The sequence below is a fragment of the Oncorhynchus clarkii genome, chromosome 12 (assembly GCF_045791955.1).
Source record: "Oncorhynchus clarkii lewisi isolate Uvic-CL-2024 chromosome 12, UVic_Ocla_1.0, whole genome shotgun sequence".
Taxonomy (NCBI): domain Eukaryota; kingdom Metazoa; phylum Chordata; class Actinopteri; order Salmoniformes; family Salmonidae; genus Oncorhynchus; species Oncorhynchus clarkii.
The window spans coordinates 32,240,379-32,257,932 of NC_092158.1; the positions used below are offsets into that span (position 1 = coordinate 32,240,379).

The 17,554-nt window shown below is 42.2% G+C and overlaps 1 protein-coding gene across 1 annotated transcript; it reads right to left on the minus strand.

The window, feature by feature from the left end:
* Positions 1–6,013: 6,013 nt before the first annotated feature.
* LOC139423075 (tsukushi-like) lies at positions 6,014–14,693 on the minus strand. The gene is made up of 2 exons (XM_071174701.1): positions 14,372–14,693; positions 6,014–8,585 (listed from the first exon to the last, which is right to left on the minus strand). Exon 2 carries the CDS (start codon positions 8,575–8,577, stop codon positions 7,510–7,512), a length of 1,068 nt encoding a protein of 355 aa, XP_071030802.1. The 5' UTR covers positions 8,578–8,585; positions 14,372–14,693; the 3' UTR covers positions 6,014–7,509.
* Positions 14,694–17,554: the final 2,861 nt, after the last annotated feature.

Here is a 17,554-nt window from a genome sequence, read left to right on the forward strand (position 1 = left end):
AGCTGTGTGTGTGAGGGAGGAGTGCTGAATCTTTAGTAGCCTACTAATGGATGAATGACTGAGAGGCTCCCTCCATTCCCTCAATTACAGTTAACCTGAGCACAGTTGAGGTTTGGTTTGGCAGGTTACTGCAGAAACATGCCTACTGGCACAACAGTATTTCCTTACTGCATATTTAGTTGGAAAATAAATGTATCAAAGGAATAGCCCACTTTCTGGTACTCATACTAAATGTATTAATATGTTATTACTGTGTAATTATAATTTTACCATGTATATTTTTTTTAATCTGATGATTTATATACTATAATACAATTTTCTTGAAGAATATAACTTCAAATTCCTCAAGAGCTTCTGTCAACTGTCATCCTCATCAGAACCCAAAATATGCTTGTTTTACTTTGTTAGTAAACAATGCAGGCCTTACTGTAAACACACACTGTATAGCCTCAAAACATGGTTAAAACTATCATTTTTATATTATTGACGGTCCGTCCTTGCATCCATAGCTGTCTATGAATTTGAAAGTGGTAACATTTGATTTATTTATTGGGAAATATACACTGCTTTGTTCCTGACAAAGGTTTAGAGGACCAGTACAAATAGAGGATGCAGGAAGCTGTGACATACTAGCCAGTAATACCAGTTTACAGATAGTTTATTACATTGAGATGACAAGGGTAGCCACATTGTTTTGTGTGGTAAGGCATCTAGCTATTCTGTAAACAGAAAGCCATTGACATTTGTTTCAGCCTACTTGTCCATGAAGACAATACTCTTCAAGTAGGCTACAAACAGCAAAAACGAATTGTGTGTGATTACCAGTTATACAAATAATAGCCTAAGCAGTCATCTGGAAACTAAATTCTTAAAATCTCTAAGATCATTATAACACACTTTGCCAGTGCTCATAGTGTCACTGACACAATGTCTCATATTTTACTGAGGATATTGTTTTGCTTATGCAAATGTGTTCACATGATGCATAATCTAATGTTTAGTTTAACTGCTATGTTTAGACAAACATTTTCAATAATTATTATTTCTTCTGCTTTCAATGTTACACCAGGATGTGACAAAATCCCTCTGAACAGAACACTGGCTTATATATCTTCAGAAGGAATGGGTAATTGGAGACAGCTGCGTCTTGACGAGGGGGAGGGATCAGCTCCAATCATCAATGGGGCTGACCAATCAGCTGCCTGGGGAGAATTCAGGAAGCCATCTCCTGAAATAAATACATTCAAATACACAAACTACAACACATCAACTGGGGAACGTAACACGCCCACCTCAAAAAATGCAAACATACAGTTTGCAATAACAAAAACCAACGCATCCCCAGTTAGTAAACCCGTGATAGAGCGTCGGCAACCACATTCGCCGAGCCCTTCACATAAGCTATCTGTACATTATATCCTTGTACAATCAGAGCCCACCGCATAAGGCGGCGGTTCTGATTGTACATTTGTTTCAAAAAAACTAAAGGATTATCGTCCGTGAAGACCATTACAGGCAAGGCACTGGAGCCGACATATACCTCAAAGAACTGTAAGGCTAGCAATAAAGCCAGCGTCGCAGTGATGGAGGAATTGTGCGTTCCTGGTGTAACTCGGGCAGTTGTTGTATATCAATGTGAGGAGTTTATTTCCAAAATCGTATATCCACACATTTTTCACATTTGTGTTTTCAACAGAAATGATTGCTTATGAGTACCTTCATGTGTGTGTAAAATATTACTGTTCTCAGATTTTTAAAAAAATCGGTTTTACATTTTTTATTATTGTAATATTTTTTGCAAAACGCAAATAAACTTGGCAAAAAAAGAAACTGACCTTTTTCAGGCCGCTGTCTTTCAAAGGTAATCAGAAAAAATCCAAATATCTTCACAGATTTGAACTGTAAAGGGTTTAAACATGGTTTCCCATGCTAAAGTCACAGTTATGAAAACTAAAGAGGCCTTTCTACTGACTCTAAAAAACACAAAAAGAAAGATGCCCAGGGTCCCTGCTCATCTGCGTGAACGTGCCTTAGGCATGCTCAAGGAGGCATGAGGACTGCAGATGTGGCCATGGCAATAAATTGCAATGTCCGTACTGTGAGACGCTTAAGACAGCGCTACAGGGAGACAGGACGGACAGCTGATCGTCCTCGCAGTGGCAGACCACGTGTAAAAACACCTGCACAGGATTGGTACATCCGAAAATCACACCAGCAGGACAGATACTGGATGGCAACAACTGCCCGAGTTACACCAGGAACGCACAATTCCTCCATCACTGCACAGACTGTCCGCAATAGGCTGAGAGAGGCTGGACTGAGGGCTTGTAGGCCTCCAGTAGGCAGGTCCTCACCAGACATCACCAGCAATGTCATCGCACAAACCCACCGTCGCTGGACCAGACATGACTGTCAGAAAGTGCCCTTCTCTGACGAGTTGCGGTTTTGTCTTACCAGGGGTGATGGTCGGATTCGCAGTTTTCGTTGAAGGAATGAGCGTTACACCGAGGCCTGTACTCTGGAGCGGGATCGATTTGAAGGTGGATGGTCCGTCATGGTCTGGGGCAGTGTGTCACAGCATCATCGGACTGAGCTTGTTGTCATTGCAGAAAATCTCAACGCTGTGCGTTACAGGAAAGACATTCTCCTCCCTCATGTGGAACCCATCCTGCAGGCTCACCCTGACAATGACCCTTCAGCATGACAATAACAATGCCACCAGCCATACTGCTCGTTCTGTTCGTGATTTCCTGCAAGACAGGAATGTCAGTGTTCTGCCATGGCCAGCGAAGAGCCCGGATCTCAATCCCATTGAGCACGTCTGGGACCTGTTGGATCGGAGGGTGAGGGCTAGTGCAATTCCCCCCAAAAATGTACAGGAACTTGCAGGTGCCTTGCTGGAAGAGTGGGGTAACATCTCACATCAAGAACTGGCAAATCTGGCGCAGTCCATGAGGAGGAGATGCACTGCAGTACTTAATGCAGCTGGTGGCCACACCAGATAATGACTGTTACTGTTGATTTTGACCCCCCCCCCCCCTCCCCCCTTTGTTCAGGGGCATATTATAACATTTATGTTAGTCACATGTCTGTGGAACTTGTTCAGTTTATGTCTCAGTTGTTGAATCTTGTTATGTTCATACAAATATTTACACATGTTAAGTTTGCTGAAAACAAACACAGTTGACAGTGAGAGGACATTTATTTTTTTGCTGAGTTTATAGCCATTGTTTATCTGGAATGGAATGTTTGTATCTTGTATATTTTACTGTGCTATGTGGTTATCTCATCTAGCTATCTTGAGGTGAATGCACTTACTGCAAATCGATCTGGATAAGGCCATCTGCTAAATGACTAAAATCTCAAATGTAAATGTTTTACATACATATTCAGTATACAGTGCATTCGGAAAGTATTTAGATCACCTGACTTTTCCACATTTTGTTAGGTTGCAGCCTTGATATGTTTTCCCCCTCATCAATCTACACACAATACCCCATAATGTAAAAGGAAACATACTAGAAAGAAAAAAATGAAATAAGTAAGCAGACCCATTAGTCAGTACTTTGTTGAAGCACCTTTGGCAGCATTTACAGCCTCGAGTCTTGGGTATGACTGAAAACTGAAAGCACACGCCACCACATTTAACCATGGCAAAGTGACTGGGAATATGGCCGAATACAAACAGTGCAGTTATTCCCTCCATAAGGCAATCAAACAGGCAAAACGTCAGTATAGAGACAAAGTGGAGTTGCAATTCAACGGCTCAGACACGAGACGTATGTGGCAAGGTCTACAGACGATCACGGACTACAAAGGGTAAACCAGCCACATCGACGTCTTGCTTCCAGATAAGCTAAAACATTTTTTTGCCCGCTTTGAGGATAACACTTTGAGGATAACACAGTGCCACCGATGCAGCCAGCTACCAAGGACTGTGGGCTCTCATTCTCCGTGGCCGACGTGAGTAGGCCATTTAAACGTGTTAACTCTCGCAAGGCTGCCGGCCCAGACGGCATCCCTAGCCGTGTCCTCAGAGCATGCGCAGACCAGCTGGCTGGAGTGTTTACGTACATATTCAATCTCTCCCTATGTAACAGTTTTGCTTCCGTCCCTGTCCTTGCCCCTACCTGGGCTCGAACCAGGGACCCTCTGCACACATCAACAACTGACACCTTCGAAGCATCGTTACCTATGGAAATAACAACTTCAAGGTCTCAGAGCGAGTGACGTCACCGATTGAAAGGCTATTAGCGCGCACCCCGCTAACTAGCTAGCCATTTCACACCGGTTACACCTATCCCAGTCTGCTGTCCCCACATGCTTCAGGATGTCCACCATTGTTCCTGTACCCAAGGATGCAAAGGTAACTGAACTAAATGATTATCGCCCCGTAGCACTCACTAATGTCATCATTAGTGAGTGCTACGCTTTGAGAGAATAGTCAAGGATCATATCACCTCTTCCTTACCTCACACCTTAGACCCACTTCAATTTGCTTACCGCCCCAATAGATCCACAGACGATGCAACTGCCATCGCACTGCCCTATCCCATCTGGACAAGAGCAATACCTATGTAAGAATGCTGTTCATTGACTATAGCTCAGCATTCAACACCATAGTACCCTCCGAGCTCATCATTAAGGTCGGGGCCCTGGGTCTGAACCCTGCCCTGTGCAACTGGGTCCTGGACTTCCTGACGGGCCGCCCCCCAGGTGGTGAAAGTAGGAAACAACACCTCCACTTCACTGATTCTTAACACAGGGGCCCCACAAGGATGTGTGCTCAGCCCCCTCCTGTAGTCCCTGTTCACCCATGACTGCGTGGGCACGCATGCCTCCAACTCAATGATCAAGTTTGCAGACGACACAACAGTAGTAGGCCTGATTACCAACAATGACGAGACAGCCTACAGGCAGGAGGTGAGGACCCTGGGAGTGTGGTGCCAGGAAAATAACCTCTCACTCAGTGTTAACAAAACAAAGGACCTCATCGTGGACTTCAGGTAACAGCAGAGGGAGCACCCCCTATCCACATCGACGGGACTGCAGTGGAGAAGGTGGAAAGCTTCAAGTTCCTCGGCGTACACATTACTGACAAACTGAAATGGTCCACCCACACAGACAGTGTGGTGAAGAAGGTGCAACATCACCTCTTCAACCTCAGGAGGCTGAAGAAATTTGGCTTGACACCTAAAACCCTCACAAACTTTTGCAGATGCACAATTGAGAGCATCCTATTGGGCTGTATCACTGCCTGATACGGCAACAGTCTGCACAATATATCACCGGGGGCAAATTACCTGCCCTCCAGGACATCTACAGCACCCAATGTCACAAGAAGGCCAAAAAGATAATCAAGGACAACAACCACCCGAGCCACTGCCTGTTCACCCCGCTATCATCCAGAAGGCAAGGTTAGTACAGGTGCAACAAAGCTGGGGCCGAGAGACTGAAAAACAGCTTCTATCTCAAGGCCATCATACTGTTAAATAGTCATCACTATCACCTTAGCGGCTGCTGCCCTATATACATAGACTTGAAATCACTGGCCACTTTAATAATGGAACACTAATCACTTTAATAATATTTACATATTTTGCATTACTCATTTGCATGTGTGTATACGGTATTCTATTCTACTTCACAGTATTTTAAGTCTATGCTGCTCCGACATTGCTAATTGTCTACGGACAATTCCTTTGACCTCGTGGCTTGGTTTTTGTTCTGACATGTACTGTCAATTGTGGGACCTTATATAGACATCCAAATCATGTCCAATCAATTTAATTTACCACAGGTGGACTCCAGTCAAGTTGTCGAAACATCTCAAGGATGATCAATGGAAACAGGATGCACCTGAGATTCATTTAGAGTGTCCTAGCAAAGGGTCTGAATACTTATGTAAATATTGTGTGTTGATTGATGAGGAATTTTTTTTTATTTAATCAATTTTATAATAATGCTGTAACGTAACACAATGTTGAAAAAGGCAAGGGGTCTGAATACCTTCCAAATTCACTGTATATATTTATTTTTACATTAAAATGTTGATGTCACAAACATAGCATTTGTACAGTTGTTTATTAAAATTGTAATTATCTGTTACATTTGACTGTGTAAATCCTGCTATGATTAGATTGTGTTTTTTCCACTCTCTATTTCATTATTTCCTTAAAACAATAAAAGCTAATTTACCAACATTTCTGAAAATGGATATATGGTGTTTTGGAATGAAACTCTTCATTCATCTCTACAACTAAGGGGATGTGTCAAAATGATTGTCAAACATGGCCAGCTTGCCTGTTTCTATTAGCCAAAGGAACAATAGTGAAGATGATGCAACATTTTATTTGAGATTGGACTGAGGCAAGTGGATCAGAGTTTATTTCAACCTAATCTATTTCAACCTTTCCTCTGATTTGCACAAAGAACAGGTAATAACAAGAATAAGCTTGTTCGTCTTTTTTTCTTAACAGTCTCACTATTACATTACCCCGTTCTCCACTTCCCGCATTAGTGGAACTGCATTTGAGTCTTGAGACCAAATTTCATCCTAAAACTAGCTATAACATGCTCTTAACACAATCTGAAGACAGACACAACACATCCAGTGACTAAACCACAGCAGTGAGAAGAGCTGAACTTTGTGACATCATTACATGACATTACATGAAAATGTGAAAACGCCTCCTCAGTGACCACATAACTCAACTCTGTAAACGGTGACAAGACTCTCTTACGTTCACATTTTTTACATGGTGCTATTGACTGTACAGAATGAAACAAACCTTATGTGAATCAGTGGACCTTGTGTTGCGGGACCAGAAAATGGTGTGGAACAAATTGTGTTGCATCCATTTTATTCAAAATACATGTCTCTGTTTCAGTCATTAACAATAGTTGACAGACTTCATATACACAACACAATATATGTCCAAGGCAATACTGTAGAAAATGTTGCAAAAACATATTTCTAATGTTATTAAAAACATTTTTTGTCAAGTAATCAAAAGGTATTATCTGCCAGCAGAAATTGTTGTAATGTTTAACAATATGAGGCCCTCTAAAACAGTTTATTACGTTATAAGTCTGATGGACATTAATGCATCATAACACTGTATGAGTTGTCATTATTTAGTTCAGTTGAATTCGTTAAAAAATAGAAAAGGGATTGAAAACTACAAAACAAGTTCAGGTAATCATTTCTGACTTTGTCCTTGTAAATCATCACACGTCGTCATGTTATCAAGATGGTTAGCATAAGTTGCCAGCATAATTTATTAGCCCATGGCCACTGTTCTACACTGGTATTTTATTGCACACTCCCTTGAAGCAGTGGAACAAAAGCTATATTTTGAAATTGAGTGCAACCCTTGATGATGATGCACAAATCTGAGGACTGAATTTTGAAATATAGTGTGATTACTGTATAAGCTGATTTCACTGTGAGGCTCTCACTGCTTCTCCACCTTCTTCATTTTGACCAACCTGTTAAGGCCGGCAGACTCATAAAACAATTCCTATGACATCACAGGTCAATTCCTCCCCCCTTGTTGACTGTCCTCCTATCTGTCTGTGGAACTGCACCTGTCTATGGGTCTTCCAACAGTTTACCTTCTCCCTGAGAACGATGCTTTTGATGCTGGGCAGGAGGTGGAGAATGTTGCTGGGCAGAGACACCACCCCTGAGTTAGACAGGTTGAGCTCCTGTAAGGCAACTAGTCCGCTAAACACCTCCGGGTTAAGTGGTCTCAGCCTGCTGTTGTGGGACAGGTCCAGGACCTGCAGGCTGCTCAGCTCACTGAAACTTTGGAGCTGGATGGAGGTGAGCTCAGACAGTCCACTGAGAGACAGGTAAGCCAGATCCCTTAGCCCTGTGAAGCTGTGCCTTTCGATGCTGAGGATGGGGTTGCCGTCCAGGCTCAGAGATCTCAGAGGGAGGCCCTGCAGCTTGGGCACGGCCCTCAGACGATTCCCTGCCAGACTGAGGCTCTGAATATTAGGAGGGCTTAGCACCTGTGGATCCCTAGTCGTGACAGTGTTCAGCAGGTTGTTAGACAGGTCCACATTGAGAGGTCCTGCACCGTGGCCCTTGTTGGAAAAGACCTCCAGGTTGACCTCCTGGAGCCTGTTGCCGCTCAGGTCCACCTCGGCCAGGGGCAAGCCAGAGAAGCAGCCGGGGGCCAGCTCCTCCAGGGTGTTGTGGCTCAGGTCCAAGGTCTCCAGGTAGCGCAGCCTGGAGAAGATGCTGCTGTTGAGCCTGGAGAGGAGGTTGTTGCTAAGGTCCAGGCTGGCCAGCGTGGTGTAGCCCGGCCCAGACAGCATGGAGTCAGCGATGGTGTGGATGGAGCTGGAGGACAGGTCCAGGGAGGAGGTGTCCAGGGGGATGGAGATGGGGACCACCAGGCCATGACCACGGCCCACTCCACTACAGTCAACCCGGGTCAGGCTGAAGCTGTGGAACAGGCCGAAGCTCTCGACTTCACAGCGACAACCCGGGTGGCAGTCCATCACTGCAGCCACATAGTGAAGGACAAGCAAGAACCAAACACTCACACCCAGGAAACTGGACATAGCAAATCCTGAGGAAGATGCAACATGTTTGATTAAATTATGTTTTCATTTCATGAATTCATTACATTCCTATTCAATAATTTGGTTATTTAGAAGACCTATATTATTAACGTCTTCAAATAATAACTTTTTTTCTCTTAGAATTAATGTAATGTCCCTCAGGACAAGTTCAATCATACGCTCAAATGCACAGAGATAACTAACATGAACACTTTTTCTATTTCGGTTGTCAAGGGAGATGAGAAATACTGAGGAAAGTACTGTATATTTTCAGTATAAATTGCGATATGGTTTTTGGTCAGAGTAAATAACTTTCTCTGTGGGGGAAGCATTGGCTTGACTGTTGTAAATCATACAACCGTCTCTGTGTTCATTCATCCACCATGTATGCATCTATCATAATCACACATGGAGGGACCACATTTAGAGCCACTTAATATTTAAAAAAATGCTCAAAAAATGCTGCCGCCCATGACAGAAGCCAAACGTGAGTCGGCTTGGGGGTGTGGTTTGATGTGTGTGTTTCTTGGGTGTGTCCTTCACGCCATCAAGACACATCCATCTGTCAGAACCTTTCCCGCAGCTGTTTCACCCCACTCAATCCCCACAAACAAACCTCCTGCAGGTTGAGTTAAATAATATACATGCAGATGTATGGTGATATGCTGGAGGAAGCTTTGAATAGGTCAGTAGCCTACAGAGCAATATGAGAAGAATGCAATTGCTGAATTTATGTAGATATTCTAAACTTAGTGTTTTGATCATTTTTTAAATGTAGTAACAGGTTCATGTAGAATAAACAACCCTTTACAAAATACCATTGAAGCAGGTAGCTGCAGTTGTTATACCAGAGATGTTCTGCTAATATAACAAGGTGCACCTCTCATGTCAGAGTGGTCATACCGCCATGTGTGGTGTATCGTATATAACAGGAGTTCCTTCCCTGATCCTGGTGCAGAATACACAGGGTTTCTCCCTCCCCATATTGACTGATACCATTAAATTCAATAATAATAATAAAGACAATACAAGTAAAAGTTGTGTCTAGTAACATTTTAATGCCGTGTGCCAGGTATCTCCATTTAGAGACATCAGTGTCAAGCCCGTCTGTCAGTCTCGACTTCATCACATAATCTTGCAAGTGTATGTGCTGGCTCCATACATGTTTCTGTGAACACATAGTCACTGTTTTATTACCAATTAGAGTTAGGATAGGTCATATCTGACACACAAACTGGTACTATGTTAAAGTTAGAACAGGTCAGATAATACCTACCCAATTATGGTCTCCCCATCAAACGACCGAGACTGGCGACTGGCAAACGCATCTAAAGTCCTCTCCATCTGTAGAACTAGGCAGAGTTGAGGCAAAGTTCATCAGTGACGTATGGAATGAAAAGGGTGTTGCAAATACTGGACATTTCTGCTGTACTGTATTAGACCTTCAGTCCCACATTGATGGGCATGGCAGCATAGATCAGCTTCTGATCTCGTATCAAAGACACTGATTAGATTATCAATGGTGGTTATGATTAGTATGGTGATTAGTATGGTGGAACCAACCTTATCGATGCATTCACCTTTCTATTTCACTTTAGATATCATGATCAGTGAAGTGAAATAGAATGGTATATGCAGCGATCAGGCTGGTTCCACCAGGCTAGGTTACAAAGGTGAATTGGGACAAACTCTTTTGACCTTTGACCAGGTCAAATGTCACCAACCTAATTCAAGTGTTCTCCCTGTTCCATTTATAGGACGGCTCACAGCGAGGGATGTCTGCGTGAGTCTGAGGGTCCCCTAGCTGACCTTCTCTATGATGCATGTTCGGCTACAAACTGGACATCTCTTGAACAACTGCAGCTAACTACATAACCAACAATAGCGTTATGTAACGTCGTTAGCTAGCTAAATTATACCAGAGATGTCATTATATTCCAGGATCTCTGGTTATACTCACCAGGCATGGTCAATCCGTATAAGGATTTTCAGTCTGCCGTCCTTGGAACGCGTTGGGGGCGATGAAACAACGGAGCCCCATTCAATGAAGGGAAGCAGAGTGGGCGGAGGGGCGAATTGCACGCGGAGCTTGGCAAAATGGGCCATGATTTGTTTATATAATTTGTAATCATTTACTCACTGATACACTGAGGTTCCAAACTCTGCTTTAGACAAGACTGACTTTATGAACCAAATGATCCTATTTACACTTTGTCAATTTTGTTTCTGACTCATATCGATAGCACATAGGCCGTTTTCAAAGGGATTATTTGCTTTTTAGGGGCAGTCGTTCTTTAAGTACAATAAACTGCTACAGCACACCATCTCAAATACTATAACAACCATCTTCCTTTTCTCTCAGAAGCTACATTTGCACATTGGACATGTTGCGGATGAATCCTAGGCCTACGAGTTTATTCAGTATTCACAGAAGATTCTTGTGGCCCTGTGTTCTGTGGTAAATCACACTGCTCAGATGTGTCATGTCAACCGGAGGGGTCACACCTGTCCCCACCTCTGCTCCGGGGAGGGATCAGTTGTGCAGTGTGTTTGTGTGTGTGTGTGCCCGGACAATGGAGTTATGGTGAAATACCTGCCAAGGGGGAGCATTGAGCTCCAGGTGTGCAGTACAAAGCACGGCTCACCCTATCTGAAGTCTGGAACTTGAATGAGCTCTATCTATATTCACCTAGTATTTTGCATTGGCAATACAACTATTTTGAGTATTATTAGGTTTAGAGGTCGACCGATCAATCGGAATGGCCAATTAATTAGGGCCGATTTCAAGTTTTCATAACAATCGGTAACCTGTATATTTGGACAACGATTTGCAGAATTTATTTAACTAGGCAAGTCAGTTAAGAACACATTCTTATTTTCAATGACGGCCTAGGAACAGTGGGTTAACTGCCTTGTTCAGGGGCAGAACGACAGATTTTTACCTTGTCAGCTCGGGGATTCGTTTTTTGCAACCTTCCGGTTACTAGTCCAATGCTCTAACCACCTGCCTTACATTGCACTCCACGAGGATCCTACGTGGCAGGCTCTGTTACGCGAGGGCAGCAAGAAGCCAAGGTAAGTTGCTAGCTAGCATTAAACTTATCCTATAAAAACAATCAATCTTAACATAATCACTAGTTAACTACACATGGTTGATGATATTACTAGTTGATCTAGCGTGGCCTGCGTTGCATATAATCGATGCGGTGCCTGTTAATTTCTCATCGAATCACAGCCTACTTCGACAAACTGGTGATGATTTAAAGTGTATTTGCGAAAAAAGCACTGTCATTGCACCAATGTACCTAACCATAAACATCAATGCCTTTCTTTAAAATCAATACACAAGTATATCTTTTTTAACCTACATATTTAGTTAATATTGCCTGCTAACGTGAATTTCTTATAACTAGGGAAATGGTGTCATTTCTCTTGCATTCCGTGCAAGCAGTCAGGGTATATACAGCAGTTGGGCAGCCTGGCTCATTGCGAACTGTGTGAAGTCCATTTATTCCTAACAAAGGCCGTAATTAATTTGCCAGAATTGTACATAATTATGACATAACATTGAAGGTTGTACAATGTAAGAGCAATATTTAGACTTAGGGATGCCATCCGTTAGATAAAATACGGAACGATTCCGTATTTCACTGAAAGAATAAAAGTTTTGTTTTCTAAATTAGTTTCCGGATTCGACTATTTTAATGACCAAAGGCTTGTATTTCTGTGTGTTATTATGTTATAATTAAGTCTATGATTTGATAGAGCAGTCTGACTGAGCGATGGTAGGCACCAGGAAGCTCGTAAGCATTCATTCAAACAGCACTTTCGTGCGTTCGACAGCAGCTCTTCGCAATGCTTCAAGCATTGCGCTGTTTATGACTTCAAGCCTATTAACTCGGGGTGCGCGCTAATAGCGTTTCAATCGGTGACGTCACTCGCTCTGAGACTTGGAGTAGTTGTTCCCCTTGCTCTGCATGGCTAACGCTGCTTCGAGGGTGGCTGTTGTCGATGTGTTCCTGGTTCGAGCCCAGGTAGGGGCGAGGAGAGGGACGGAAGCTATACTGTTACACTGGCAATACTAAAGTGCCTATAAGAACATCCAATAGTCAAAGGTATATGAAATACAAATCGTATAGAGAGAAATAGTCCTATAATTCCTATAATAACTACAACCTAAAAACCTCTTACCTGGGAAAATCGAAGACCCATGTTAAAAGGAACCACCAGCTTACATATGTTCTCATGTTCTGAGCAAGGAACTTAAACGTTAGCTTTTTTACATGGCACATATTTAACTTTTACTTTCTTCTCCAACACTTTGTTTTTGCATTATTTAAACCAAATTGAACATGTTTCATTATTTATTTGAGGCTAAATTGATTTTATTGATGTATTATATTAAGTTAAAATAAGTGTTCATTCAGTATTGTTGTAATTGTCATTATTACAAATAAATAAATAAAAATAGTCCGATTAATCGGTATCGGCGTTGAAAAATCATAATTGGTCGACCTCTAATTAGGTTCCATATTAGATCAACAGAACAGTAAACGTAAAGGTACCTTATTAGAAAATGACTCAAGTAAAAGTCACCCAGAAAATCCTACTTGAGTATCCTACTCAAATTCCTTATATTAAGCAAATCAGACAGCACCATTTTATTTTTTATTTACGGATAGCTAGAGGCACGCTCCAACACTCAGACATAATTTACAAACGAAGCATGTGTTTAGTGAGTCCGCCAGTTCAGAGGCAGTAGGGATGACCAGGGAATGTTCTCTTTATATTAATAAGTGTTTGAATTAGACAATTTCCCTGTCCTGCTAAGCATTCAAAATGTAACGAGTACTTTTGGGTGTCAGAGGAACTGTATGGAGTAAAAAGTATATCATTAGTACATCATTAAAATCAGTAAAAGTTGACAAAAATATGAATAGTAAAGTAGAGTACAGATACCCCCCAAAACTACTTAATTAGTACTTTCAATTATTTTTTTTACTTAAGTACTTTACACCACAGTTTTTTTAATGAACTAATTAACAGACTCATTTGAAACTGAGTGCATATACTGCGTGTATTTCCTGTCCTGACAACATTTCTCCTCTCACAGCTTCTATAGATAGATGTGGAGTTGGCCAATAATTCACCAAAATAGAGGAGACCCGTTATTATCACCTCAACTACAATTATCACATCTACAATTACGGCATCCCTTTCCTTTCTCTGCTCTACCATTCTCTCACCACCACCCTTTTGCTTTCACTGTTCAAAGCATCACTAACTAAAACTACATCCTTTATCCTTTCTTTGAGGAGCAGAAGGTGTGTAAAGGCCATTGTATTATTATCTTGACAGATGGATGTTACTTTTTGGTCATCAAATAAAAGAGAAGTTTGGGGATTCTGAATAAAAGTATTTACTTGATACGAAACAAATCTAAATTCTTTATTGCATGATTGGACTTCTGGTAAGCCATGTATGCTTTTGAATCTCTCATGTTTAGATCATTAGCCTATACTACAACAGGGAATCACATAGCAGACTAAACTCCACTCCATGGTGAAGGAAGTTTGAGGAACTTCATCAGAATCTTCCTTCGCCAAGTTTAGTCCGCCAGGAATCACATAGACAGCAATGTTATCGTTGTGATATGTTACAATGTTTCAAAAGTCAACAACAATTGTACTTTCCTCCAGACATAATAGCCTCAGAAAAAAAGTTATGTGAACTGTCTTTTGAAAAGTTCAGGACACATTATATGGATGATTTGAATGCAATGTAAACTGCTCACCTTTCTTGAAGAATTGTACCACGTTTGTGGCACTTATTCAGTCGATATGTTAAGATAGATCCCTTTGCGATGGCAAGAGACAGTATTATGTTAAAACAGAATGTCGTTTACATTTTTTCCTCTTTGTCTGCTTCCCCCATCTGCCGTATAACTTTTCACCAGTACAGTCCATGTAACGACTTTCACGCAAGCAGAAGTGTGCCGCCCATTTTAACCTATTTCTAACCTCGTTCTTCTCAAATTACTTTTGCGGAAAAAATCGTGCCATGGCTCACGATGCAAAGTCTACTGCGGTCAAGCTATCCTGCAAACAAAAATCCTCGGTCAAGCCATCCGCGCTGTAGAATATGAATGCGCCCATGCACTGAACATTATGGTATCACGAGGAATAACCTATGCTTGACAGGGAAGACGATCCGATCTCTGAACCTCTTCAGGTTTAGTGTCGCCAGTGAATTGTGTGACGATTATGTGATATGTTTATACCCAGTAACTTAAATAATTTAGGCAAATGATACTGACTTTATTCACACTTTTTTTGTTTCGGTTTCGGTAACAACATGCATCACACGCGGAAGCACATGCCTCCTAGGCAGTAGTTCGGTTAGATCCTATTCAGTGATTGAGATTCCACAGAACTAGGATTGCTTTTAGATCTCTTGAAATAGGTCAGAAATACGGTCTCGAAGCAAGGAAACAGCACTTGAAGGCACACATTTGATCAAAATCATTTCCTGATTAATAAAGCTATGATTGGATTGTTTTTAATGATCATAACCTATTGTCAAATATGATAATGTATAAGATGTGGATGGTCATGATTTTATTTGAAGAGCTAATTCAAATAGATTGCCAATACAAGTAATTAATCTCATATTCCCAAAAAATATATATCCCATATTGGAGACTCAATGAAAGTTTAACATACTGTTTCAAATATGTATAATTTAGAAAATACACATACATGACATACTTAATAAATAAGCAATAAGACCCAAGGGGTTCTTAGGCACGATGTGAAGTGAAGTGCCTGAATACAGCCCTTAGCCATGGTACAGTATATTGGCCATATAACACAAACCCCCGAGGTGCCTTATTGCTATTATGAACCGATTACCAACATGAATAGAACAGTAAACATGTATTTTTGCATCATTCCCGTGGTGTATTGTCTGATATACCACGGCTTTCAGCCAATCAGCATCCAGGACCCAAACTACCCGGTTTATAATGGCATTTATCCCATGTTGGAGACTCAATTAAAGGACCTTTTCAAATACAGTACATTTGGAAAGTATTCAGACCCCTTCACTTTTTCCATATTTTGTTACGTTACAGCCTTATTCTAAAATGGATTTAAAAAATGAAAAAATCCTCATCAATCTACACACAATACCCCATAATGACAAAGTGAAACAGTTTATTTTTTGTTTTTGCAAATGTATTAAAAATAAAAACAGAAACACCTTATTTACATAAATATTCAGACCACTTGCTCTGAGACTCGAAATTGAGCTCAGGTGCATCCTCTTTCCATTGATCATCCTTGAGATCTTTCTACAACTTGAATAGAGTCCACCTGTGGTAAATTCAACTGATTGGACATGATTTGGAAAGGCACACACCTGTCTATATAAGGTCTCACAGTTGACAGTGCATGTCAGAGAAAAACCAAGCCATGATGTCAAAACTATTTTCCGTAGAGGTCCGAGACAAGATTGTGTCAAGGCAAAGATCTGGTGAAGGGTACCAATACATTTCTGCAGCATTGAAGTTCCACAAGAACACAGTGGCCTCCATCATTCTTAAATGGAAGAAGTTTGGAACCACCAAGACTCTTCCTAGAGTTGGCCATCCAGCCAAACTGAGCAATCGGAGGAGAGGGGCCTTGGTCATGGTCACTCACTTACACGAGCTCCCTCTTCAAAGCCATCTCCAAGGCTATCTGCAATGACTCAGAATGAGCCAGCTGGGTCTGTATGCGCTGCTCCCTAGGAGAGAGCGGCTGGATGAACTGTTCCCGTGCTAGCTCGCTCTGCACGGAGGGGGGCATGTGAGCTTATGCCAACAGAGAGAGGCTCTCAATGTCATTAGCTAGCACCCGTAGTGGCTCTCCAGGCTGCCTGCGTCTATTACTCAGTTTGGATCGCAGCAGCCCGGGCTGCACACACTGTCCAAAGCGCCTCCTCAGTACTCCCACTAAAGCCCCATAATCTTGTCTGTCCTCGGGGCTAATCAATATCAAACAGGACATAGCATCATCCGGGAGGCAAAAAGCCAACTGCAGTGCCCTTTCTTTATTCAACCACCCACCAAAATGAGCTAACAGTTCAAACTGAGCATGAAAAGCTTCCCAATCCTATTTTAACAGATACGGATGCAATCGGGAACCGGGCGCCGCCATGTTTGTTTAAATCCTGAGCCCCAGATTCCTCATCCCGCAGCGTCGAGATCACCCCTTTGGTCCGCCCATCAGAATCCGCACAAAGCACAGTCGATGAAGCACTCATGCCATCATTCTTGCGGTGTCCCTCAATCGTCCTCTGTGCTCCGATGCCCTGGCAATCTCCTCAGCCACATCCTCCGACGTCCATGCAAACGCACCTCCTTGGCCATAATCGTCCCCTACCTCCACCTTCACTTTCGGATTCCTTCGAAGCATTTTCAACCCCCGTTCTCACGTACGTTAGCTAGCCACGGTAGTCAGCTAGGTAGCTGGCTAACTTTTATCTACGTTTTTAATTCTGACACCAATGTAATGACCTGGCTAGATCATAAAGGAACAATTGTCCAGACAGTTGATTGAGTTTACGAATTCACGGTTTATTAACTAAACTCCACACAGGCTACTGTTTGGCTGTAGCCCACGCCAAATAAATGAAAGATACCCGTACAAAACAACCGTGGCATTCTCTTGTGAAGACCAGACGTAAGAGAGAGAACAATGGCTAAACATGGTGTTAACTTGCAATGCTCCACAGTCTTTCCTTCCACATCTGAAGGGAAGACATGTCCTGGTGAGAACTGACAACAGCACAGTGGTGGCTTACATCAACCATCAGGGTGGACTGAGGTCTCACCGCCTCCATCTTATGGCACGGGATCTCCTTCTCTGGGCTCAGGAATGTCTAGCATCTCTACGCACAGCGCACATACCTGGCATCCTGAATGTGGCAGCGGATA